The sequence below is a fragment of the Marmota flaviventris genome, chromosome 6 (assembly GCF_047511675.1).
Source record: "Marmota flaviventris isolate mMarFla1 chromosome 6, mMarFla1.hap1, whole genome shotgun sequence".
Lineage (NCBI taxonomy): Eukaryota > Metazoa > Chordata > Mammalia > Rodentia > Sciuridae > Marmota > Marmota flaviventris.
This window is the reverse complement of record NC_092503.1, coordinates 74,043,231-74,053,552: the sequence shown is the minus strand read 5'-3', so window position 1 is coordinate 74,053,552 and position 10,322 is coordinate 74,043,231. Positions and strand designations below refer to the sequence as shown.

Genomic DNA, 10,322 nt, shown 5'->3' with positions numbered 1-10,322 from the left:
ATATATATATATCTTTATTTTGTTTATTTATTTTTATGTGGTACTGAGGATTGAACCTGGTGGCTTGCATGTGCTAGGCAAGTGCTCTATCGCTGAGCCCCAGCCCCAGCCCCTGAAGATTCTATCTTAATAAGTAATACTGATAATGTTTTTCATAAGGTTTAGTTGTGCCTGCTCACCTTATATAATGCTACTTTTAAAACATGACCATCACAGACACATTATAAAACACTCATCCTGGACAACATACTATGTAGAATACCAAAAATCTCTTGAAAAGGACACTGCACTCAATAGGTATTCTTTTTATTTCAGATGCTGGTACTAAAAAAAATCAGAACATAAGAGTGAAAAGACTAGGTACTCCATCAATATCATTTCTGAATTTCTGTATTCAGCTGTAAGAATGGCCTCTTATTTAATGCTGATATTAACAAAACAGTAGTTCTGTTATGAACTTTAGGTTAAACACTTGATTGATGGGGATGCTGGGGACTGAAAACAGGAGCTCACACACACTAGGCAAGCATTACCACTGAGCTATAACTCCAGCCCATCTTCTATTCCTTTAATGTCAAGAATTTCATATCTTCAAGTTTGAATATGGTTCAGAATGCCATCACTATTTGTAGCACAAGGGAAGAAATGCTGCTATTTATAATAATTTTTGACAACCTTGTTCTTTTATTTTAGCATCAATTTTCTCTCCTCCATTATGATTTTAATGGAGTCCTTGTTGCTTTTTTTTTTTTTTTTTTCCTTGACCTACTTTCTTTTCAAGAGCTTTCATATATAGCCTGCTTTCAGTGTTGGTGATTTCTGTAGTGAGGAGTCTTAAATCACCGAGAAAGAGATTAGTTGGTTACTTAGTTTTAAAATGTTTCTGTGGTTTAAAAATCATCTGGTTACAACGTTCATAATTTTAGTCTTGTTTGAATTCTTTCAAAACTATGCTCTTCGTGAGTTTGTCCCGTTCTCCAGTATGAGGATTAAACCTCATTCTGCTCTGATCTGTTATTTTTCTTTGTTGCCGCCACAGCCGTAGAGAATAGTTTTCCAGGGGAGAGGTGTTTTTGGGGATGAAGAGGAGAGGCAAGTTGGACCAGAACTGGTACTCAGGCATTGGGTCTCTCCTCCCCTCCTCTCTCCTCCCAGCCTGTTGAGAAGTCAATTTTTGACAGTTCCGAGTCCGGCTTTGACTCACGCTTGTGGTTCATGGGTGGGCTTTACGTTCTCCCGCTCCCCTTGCATCTGGCCGCTTACAGGCCAACAGCAAATGCAGCCATTGCCCCCAGGGTACCCAGAACTCTCTTCCCGCCGTCCTCTTGGAGGACTAGGGTATATGATCATAGCCGACTTCAGGGACTCGGAAAAGCCACGCCGGGACCCGGACACTGGAGAGGAAGCCCCTCCCCAGGCTTTTTCCCTTCGCGGGGCCCACGTGACCAACAACAGGCCTCACCGGCCCGCCCCTTTTCGGCCGCTGCAGCCCACTTCCCGCTTGGGGTAAGTAAAACGCGGTTTTCGCACAGCCTCAACCCCGCCCTTCTCCTGTCCCCTAGCCTTCACCTCCCTCCGGCTTTCTCGCGCCACTCTCCCCGCCCCCCATGCTCCCCACCGGGCCCTTTGTACGTGCTCGGCGGCGTGCGAGCGCGCCCGGCACGTGACCCCGCCGAACGTGGCATTGTGTTATCACGTGACCCAGGTGCGTACGCGACGGAGCGGGGTGTGAAGATGGCGGACGAAGAGGCCGAGCAGGAGAGGTTGAGTTGCGGTGGAGGCGGCTGCGTCGCGGAACTGCAGCGCCTGGGCGAGCGGCTCCAGGAGCTGGAGCGACAGCTGCGGGAGAGCCGGGTACCGGCCGTGGAAGCGGCCACAGAGTACTGTCAGCAGCTGTGCCAGGTGAGGACGCCCGGGGGTCCCCTCCCCCTTTACCCAGCTAGAGGGGGAAGAGGGCGAGCAAGCGCCAGGCGGCCGAGTGGTGGTGGTCGCTGCCTTGGCATCGTCTGCGGCGCTGCCGCCGGGGCGAGAGCGGGGAGTACGAGGAAAGCGCCTTTGTGTGACTGCCGTTGTGGCGGTTGTTGTTGTCTGCACCTCCCGGCTGGGGGAAGGGAGTTGTGGTCTGGGCGGAAAATTCCCCCTCCTCTTCCCCTCCCCGAACTCGGGACTGCGCGGTCCCCACAGCTGAGATGTAGAGCGCGAGGCTTGGGAGAGTGTTAGAGGGGAATGGAGGCCAGCTCCTCTTCCTCTTCTCATTGTGCACTGGGGATTACGGTACTCTGCGCCTCTGCTTCCCACTCCGACGGGCCTCCGCCCCCCCCTGATTTGAGTCCTTTGCTTTCGCTTGCTTTTATGCATCCCGCCCCCGGCCCCGGCCCGGGCCGCGTCCAGGCTGTCGCGGGCCTTTGTTGTTCGAGTTTCGCCCAGCGACTGAAGGGGTCTTTGTTGATGTTCCGTGGGGGCAGTCCCTGCCGACCCCTTGTAGTTGCGCGAAGCGTTTGGAAAGGGGGTGGTGGCGGCAGACGTTGTCCGCTCCAGTCTTTGCTTGCTTGGTGCACTGCTTCCAAGATAAAGGTTGATCTCCTGGGTGGGGAAGAGTTGTCTCTGCACACCTTTCCCGGAGTCGGTTGTCCCTTTGGGGCAGCTGTTCCAGAGCCTCTCTTTTGCTTTCTCCTTTCGAGGAGTACGATACTCTCCCCTCTGCACCCCAACCCATCTCGCATTTCTTTGAATCTTTCCTATTGGCCTCTTGGTGAAGGGGCAGAAGACTGAGGTTCATGTGGATCTTTGCTTTGGTTAGTTTCAAATCTTTCCTTTTTCTTGCCCAAGGACACTGCTTAACAGTGAATTCGTTCTAACCAGGATTTGGAATGTTAACGATACTGTTTGCTCATGACAGAATATGGAGAGTTTGAGTCTACATTTGTGCTTATCACCAGCCCTCGTGTTACATTTGAAATTCCAAGGTGCTGCTTCTGACTATGGTGAAGATTTTGGTTCAATTGTATAGTCGAGGAGGGAAAAGACAGTTTTTACAGGCTACATTTAGTTAACTTGAGAATATGTTCTTACGGAGAGTTTGTCTTGGAAATACTGAGCTTAAGTTCGAACAATGGTAGACCATTTTAGCATTTCAGAGTAGATTACATTTTTGCTTATTTTTAAACCTCCAAATTCTGAATCTTCTTTCAGAAAAAGAAGATCAGGGATATTTGATCCTTACAAAATAATCTCAATTGCAGTATGCATTTTATTGTCATGAATGATTTGATGGCCATTTGTTTTTGAAAAGGAACTTTGTGAGATCATGTGGTGGCTTGTTTAGGAGTATATGCAATCAGAAAGTTCCCCACTGAAGGTAACAGGTCTTGAGTAGATATTCTGTCATTCCTTTGAATCCTCCCTTTTTTTGGCGGGGGTGAATGGGGGGACTGGGAATTGAACCTTGGAGTGCTTTAGCACTGAACAACATCCCCAGTCCTTTTTCTATTTTTTATTTCTCCTAGCTTGCTGAGGCTGGCCTTGAAATATTCTCCTGCCTCAGCCTCCTGAGTTACCGGGATTCCTTTGAATCTTAGTTTTAAAGAATCATTTCAAATTGCCAGTTTCTCTGTCTTGGAAGTAGCCACTTAATCATCATCATCATCATCATCTTCTTCTTCTTCTTCTTCTTCTTTTTTTAAGATTTTTTAGTTGTCAATGGACCTTTATTTATTTATATGCAGTGCAGAGAATCAAACCCAGTCCCTCACACATGCTGGGCAAGCATTCTACCACTGAACCACAACTCCAGCTTCCCTCCACTTAATTTTATTTGGTCTTTAGATATGAAGATTTATTTTAAATATTAAAAAAAAAAAACTCAGTAAGATAGCTACAGTAGAAAGTGTTTTGTAAGTAGGGTCACCTTTTTTTATATTTATTTTTTTTTTTAGTTGGACACAATACCTTTATCCCATTTATTTTTATGGGATGCAGAGGATGGATCCAACCCAGGGCACCAAGCATGCTAGTAGTGAGTGCTCTACCGCTGAGCCACAACCCCAGGCGCCCCCCACCACCACCTTTTTAACTAGTGAAAAGTGTATGTGTTCCTAATACTTGAGTCAAGCTTTGCTTAAAAATGTTTCCTCTTGGTACTGTCCACTGATGATATTAAAGCTAGTTTTACTCTTGACCAAAAGTATTTATAAACAGGATTAATAATTTAGGGAAAAGGGGATCTCATGCAGACTGCACTTTTTGAAGGTTTATGACAAGATAAAATCATTGCCTTAAAATTTTTTTTAATGAATGAGGGTTTTTAAAAACCAGTGTGAACGTGACTTCTGGTATTAATTTTGTTAAGTGATTAGTCTTACCACACATAAATTGTTTTTTATTGACTGGTGCTGACAAAAACAAAATAGTAATGAAATAAACCTCGAGTGTATTTCAGAAATTATAAAATATGCCATGCATGTCAATCCCACAATTATTTGGATACACTTAAATATGATTATTATTTTAATAGGGTCTTTGGCTTTGATTCCTTCTACAGCATTTGCTAGACTTAAAAAAAATAGAACCTATTAATTTTAGTAATCCCGTTGAAGGGGAGGTAGCATGAAGCATTGTCTTTAAAATTGTATCTTGATGTCAAGTTGATCAAAGCAATGGTTAACAATTATATAATTTATTGGAGCAATCTAAATATAGTATTTGAAATACTAGGAACTAAAAATTATGTCTTGGTTTCTAACCTTGATATTATTATTAACATTTTTGTTTTTCCTATGAAACGGATATTCACATGCTTCAAGAAGGCAAAAACTTTAGTCAGAATTAATGGGCTTCCAGAGTTAATATTCTGTCATTGTTGATGCTCAGTGATTGTGTGATCCTCCCTGTTGCATTTATTTTAAAAAAAGAATGAATTAAGAGCCGGAGATGTAGTTTAGCAGCAGAGCACTTGCCTAGTATGTGTGAGACCCACCCTGGGTTTGATCCCCAGCATTGCCAATAAAAATAATATTTTTAAAAATTTACACAAAATAATTGTAGATATGTATGGGATACAGTATGCTTCTTCAGTACCTGTATATATTATTCACTGATGAAATCAAGGTAATTAGGATATCCATCACCTCAAGACATTCATTTCTTTGTGGTAAGACCATTCAAAAACCTCTCTTCTAGCTATTTTGAAATACACATTTTTGATATTTGTGTTACCCTACCATGTGCCAGAGATCTTATTCCTTCTATCTAATTATCTCCTTTCATCCCTCTCCTTCTTCCCTTCCCTACTCTCTGATAACCAGAGCCTTTTTAGATTCCACATATGAGTGAGCGGTATTTGTCTTTCTGACAGGCTTGTGTCACTCAGTGTAATATCCTCCAGGTGTTGCAAATAACAGACTCATCCTTTTTCATGACTGAAGAGTATTCCATTGTGTATATACCACAGGTCCTTTATCCATTATCAAGCAATGGATATTTAGATTCATTCTTTATCTTGGTTTATTGTGAGTAGTGCTACCCTAAACATGGAAGCATCTCTTCAATACACCACTGCTTTCATTTCTTTTGTATATATACTCAGAGTGGGATTGCTAGATCATATGGTAGTTTTTGTTGTTGTTTTGTTTGGGTTTTTATTTAGTTGTCAATGGACCTTTATTTTTTTATTTACTTATTTGTGGTGCTGAGGATCTAACCCAGTACCTTATACATTCCAGGCAAGTGTGCTTCCTGAGCCACAGTCTCAGCCCAGTAGTTCTGTTTTTAACATTAGAATAAGAATACATGATAAGAATACAATGACTTAGAATAAGAATACATGAAATAGAATGACTTAGAATAAGAATACATGATATCCAGAATCAATTTCTTGCATTTCTTGTCTTTTTAATCACAGCCATTAACTGGGGTGAGGTGATATATTATTGTGTTTGGGTTTTTTTGTTTTGGTTTTTTTTTTTTCATGTTGGATATTCAACCCAAGGCCTTACCCATGCTAAGAACATGCTCTACCACTGAGCTATGCCTGGTCTCCTTATTGTTGTTTTGATTTGCATTTCCCTGATGATTTGTGAAGTTGAGCATTTTTTCATATACCTGTTGGTCATTTGTATGTCTTCTGAGAAAGTTCTATTACAGTCTTTTTTTTTTTTTTTTGCTATTCTATTACTTTTGTATTCTGAATATCAATCCCTTCCTTATCAGTTGTATAGTTAATACATATATTCTCCCTTTCAATAGGTTGTATCTTCATTATGTTTTTTCCTTGGCTGTGAATGAATTTTTTCGTTTGGTAATCCCAGATTAAAATCCCATTTGTTTAATTTTGCTTTTGTTTCCTGTGCTTTTGGGGTCATATCCTAAAAGTCCTTTGCCTGGTTCAGTGTAATGTAATATTTCTCTTATGTTTTCTTCTACTAGGTTCATAGTTTCAGGTTTTACACTTAAGTCTTTAATCCATTTTGAGATGTTTTGTATGTAGTGAGAGACAAAGGACCAATTTACTTTTTCTCCATGTGGGCATCTAATTTTCCTAGCATTATTTATTGAAGAAACGGTTCTTTCACCAGTGTGTGTTTTTGGCAACTTTGTGTTTTTTTTACTCCACTGGGATGTAAATTAATAAGAAGATCTATTTGCTATAGATGTGAATTACAAATGAATTTTTATTTTGGCAAAAGGTGAGCTAAAAAATATAGTGCAGTAAAAATAGAATTTGCTTTTGATCCTTAGTTTGTGGATTTTCTCTCTTTTTGAAAGATGTAGGATAGTATCAGAGTTCTTAGATTCTGAAAAATAGAATAGAAATGAAAGGCATAAGCTGTTTTTAAATTGTTAACAAGAGTTTTTTTGCTCTTTATATTTAGAGTTGCTTCCTGGAAACAAGCCCCACTTTTGTTTATTTTAATGAACATTTGCTTAAAGCTAAAGTGGAAGGTAAAACATGGGCCTGTGAGAATACCTGTCACAAATTTTAAATTTCCTTTTATCTTTTAAACGTTTGCTTTTATATGGGTACCACAGGTAACTTTTATTAACTTTCTTAACACTGACTTAGAATAAGAATACATGATATCCAGAATTAATTTCTTGCATTTATTTGTTTACTATATTTACCAGTATTAAAAACTAGTTATAAAAATCTCCTGAACTATTGTATTATGCTGTGCCAGTATTTACTCATTCAGCATTTTTGTTGAGTACCTGCTATATATGGGCCAGGCATGATCATGGTCACTAGCTTCAAGGAGCTTACAGTCTCTGAAAGAAGATAGGACAGATAATTGTAGTAGAATGTGATTTGTGTCTATCTCTGAGATGAGTATAGTATGGTTGAAATTTATTGATTTGAGAGTTTGAATAGAAATATTCCAACGGAAGAGTTGTTCTGAAAGGATTTTAAAATAATCACTCACTGAAAAAATTAAGCCTTGTAGTAGTTGAACCATGATTTGTCAGGGTGTAGTGTTTGCTGACAGCATTATATTCTGGGCAGGATGACTGGTGGATTTAACAGTGCCTGGGATCAAACCTGGACCTTTGGCATGTTAGGCAAGCATTCTGTGACTGAGCTACCCCCGCCCCTACCCTGACACCTGTTTTAAAGCATTGAACTGCAGTTGTGGAAATGTGTATTGTATATAAATATAAATAGTATCTTATATATTTATAATTTTTTAGTTCATATAACTAGTGCTTCTCAATTGGACTTCCAGTTTTCTCTTCCATAGCATTTAGAAATATGCAGGTTCAGTTTTTTGGTTATTGCAGTGATTAGGGGTATGGTAACTGGCACATAGTGCTCTCAAGTGTGGATGCTAAATATTTTGAAGTGACCACAACATTCCTTTCTCTTGGAAATTTATTTATCTGCCTAAATATCCACAGTGCTCTTTTGAAAAATATTGAACAGAAAGAAAAAAATATATATTCAGGAGATTATTTTTTAGTTATGCTTTTTTTGTGTTAATATATCTATGCTCCAGAAATATCGATTTGGAAAGTACAGATAAATGATCTTCAGCCATATTTAAAAATAATTCATCCTGAGCATGAGAGGTCAGGAAACTTTATTTTTAAAGAAGAATCATGAGTAATTACTTAACTATTAAATCATTACTTTTAAGAAAGCATTTATATGCAGTGACCTAGGTTTATATGTTACAGGAGATATAAGATACAGGAGACTCCACTAGGATGTAAATTAATAAGGTAAGATTTAAATATTACTTCATGATGACGGTTGAAGAGATGTCAAACAGCAGTGTATTGTTAACTAACATTCACTTTATTTTAAATTCCCTAGTTTTTAATTTTTTTTTTGTTTGAGAAAAGATCTTATTATATTGTCCATGCTGGTCTCAGACTCCTGAACTCAAGCCATCTTTCTACTTCAGCCTCCCAAGTGGCTGGAACTACAGTTGTGTTCCACCATGACTAGCTAATTCTCTGCTTGCTGAAAATGTAACACAGTCATGCACTGCAGCAATATAGTGCATGTAAAGTGGTATATACCACATTGTGATGTATTTCTCATAAAGTACTCCTGTAAAAATTTAGTTACAAAAAAAGGGCATACAATGAAAACTTGATCTCCCACTCCAGACCTCCCCAGTCTCCTTCCACAAAGGCAGTTTTTTATACATCTTTCCGGAAATATTTTGCTCTTTTTCTTTATTTTTACTATACTGGGAATTACCACTGAGCTACATCCCCAATTTCATCTTGTTTTTTGTTTGTTTTATTTTTTATTTTTATTTTTATTTATTTTTTGCCACATCTTCAAGATCATCCAGTAGCTGCTCATGTAATTGTGTAGTTTTCTGTTCTACAGCTGCATAATAGTTGTGGTCTGTGGTTGTATCTGATTAGTTACTGGTGAATATTTAGGTGAATAAACTAATTTATATATAGTCATTTCAATAAAGATTTCAAAATAGGTAGTAAGCAATTCAGCCTAGGGTAATAGGGAAGATTTTACTGAGGAGGTAAGATATGTTTAATAACCTTTATTAAACATTGTTTTAGTGACTTATTAAATAAAAATTAAAATTATAAGGTGAGATACTATTTAAATTATTTGAAAATTTCTTTGTTTCATCAGTTTGGTGCAAGCTGATTCTTTTATTTAGCTGCATGTTTTGCTTACGTTTAATTATAGAGACAAAGTATTTGAAACTGCTTAAGCATTTTCCTTAAGAAATTATAAACTCTTCTTTTGACTATTAGAGGCTATCTTAGGTTAATTTGTAGGACACATCAAATCAGAAAAAAGAATGACTTGGTTGTTAATTAGTGATAATTACTTTAGGTATTGAGGGAGTAATAAGTCATTTAAACTTTAAAAGTTTAGCTAATACTCATGGGAAATAATTTTTTGAATGTTCATAATTAGTGTGATTGCATGTTGGAGATATTAAACTCCACTTTCCAGAATATGCTTACACCAATTTTAGCAAAAGAGAAAACTTTACCTGGCTTTACTTTCCTGCATTTTGATACTTTTTGGTTTTAAATAAAATTGAGGGAAAAGAAGATACATTCTGTAGTTGCCCTTCTTAATGTTATTTGTTCGTTCATTCATTTAGTGGTGCTGAGAATCAGATTCAAGGCTTTATACATGCTAGGCAAGCACTCTGTCACTGAGATACATCCCCAGCCTCTCATAGCATTTATTTAAAACTTCTAGAACAGGTTTTTTTAAAAAACAGTTTTGTTGTGTTTGTGCTACTGGACATTGAACCCAGAGCCTTGTTTGTGGTAGGCAAGTGTTCTACCATTGAGCTACACCCTCAATCCCAGTTATTGGTTTTCTTGAGATTCTGTCACACACTAGAGATTATTTTTCCCAACTCCCACAGGATAATCCTGCTTATACAAAATGGAAACTTTGCTTTCATTCATGTGTGTGTTACATATGCCACAGATCTTCAAACTACTTATTTTTTTTCTGTAGTGCCTTTTGATTCATTGTTTCCTTTTTGGCATTGAGAATTGTATGGTAAACCTCAGAATAAAAATGTTACTTTTCCTTCTTATCTTTACATTAAATAAAATTAGTGGTTTCAAAGTACATGTACTTACCCAAGAAGACTTGTTATTGTTCAGCCAATTACATATTTTTTTCTTAATTTATTTATAGCCACCTATTTAAATTCTTCTATGTGGAAATATTAAGGGAGCTATAGGAAATTATGGCATGGAAGTCTTCCCTCAAATACTACATTTTATCTTAAAGGAATTTGGATAACCACAGAAGGGGGAAGGATGAAAATAAAAGCTTAGAAATGGAACAACTATTCTGTAATAGTCAACTTTTT

General features: G+C 38.3%; 1 protein-coding gene across 2 annotated transcripts in view; it reads left to right on the top strand.

The window, feature by feature from the left end:
* The first annotated feature begins 1,458 nt into the window (after window positions 1-1,458).
* Znf292 (zinc finger protein 292) overlaps window positions 1,459-10,322 on the top strand; it is a 79,587-nt gene continuing 70,723 nt past the window's right edge. Inside the window, exons 1-2 of one of the 2 annotated variants that reach the window (XM_027928293.2) lie at window positions 1,459-1,506; window positions 1,706-1,902. In XM_027928293.2, coding sequence (XP_027784094.1) covers window positions 1,735-1,902 — 168 coding nt within the window. In that variant the 5' untranslated portion in view covers window positions 1,459-1,506; window positions 1,706-1,734. Of the gene's footprint in view, window positions 1,507-1,705; window positions 1,903-10,322 lie in introns of those variants that run through there. The other variant, XM_071613223.1, reaches the window with a different exon arrangement.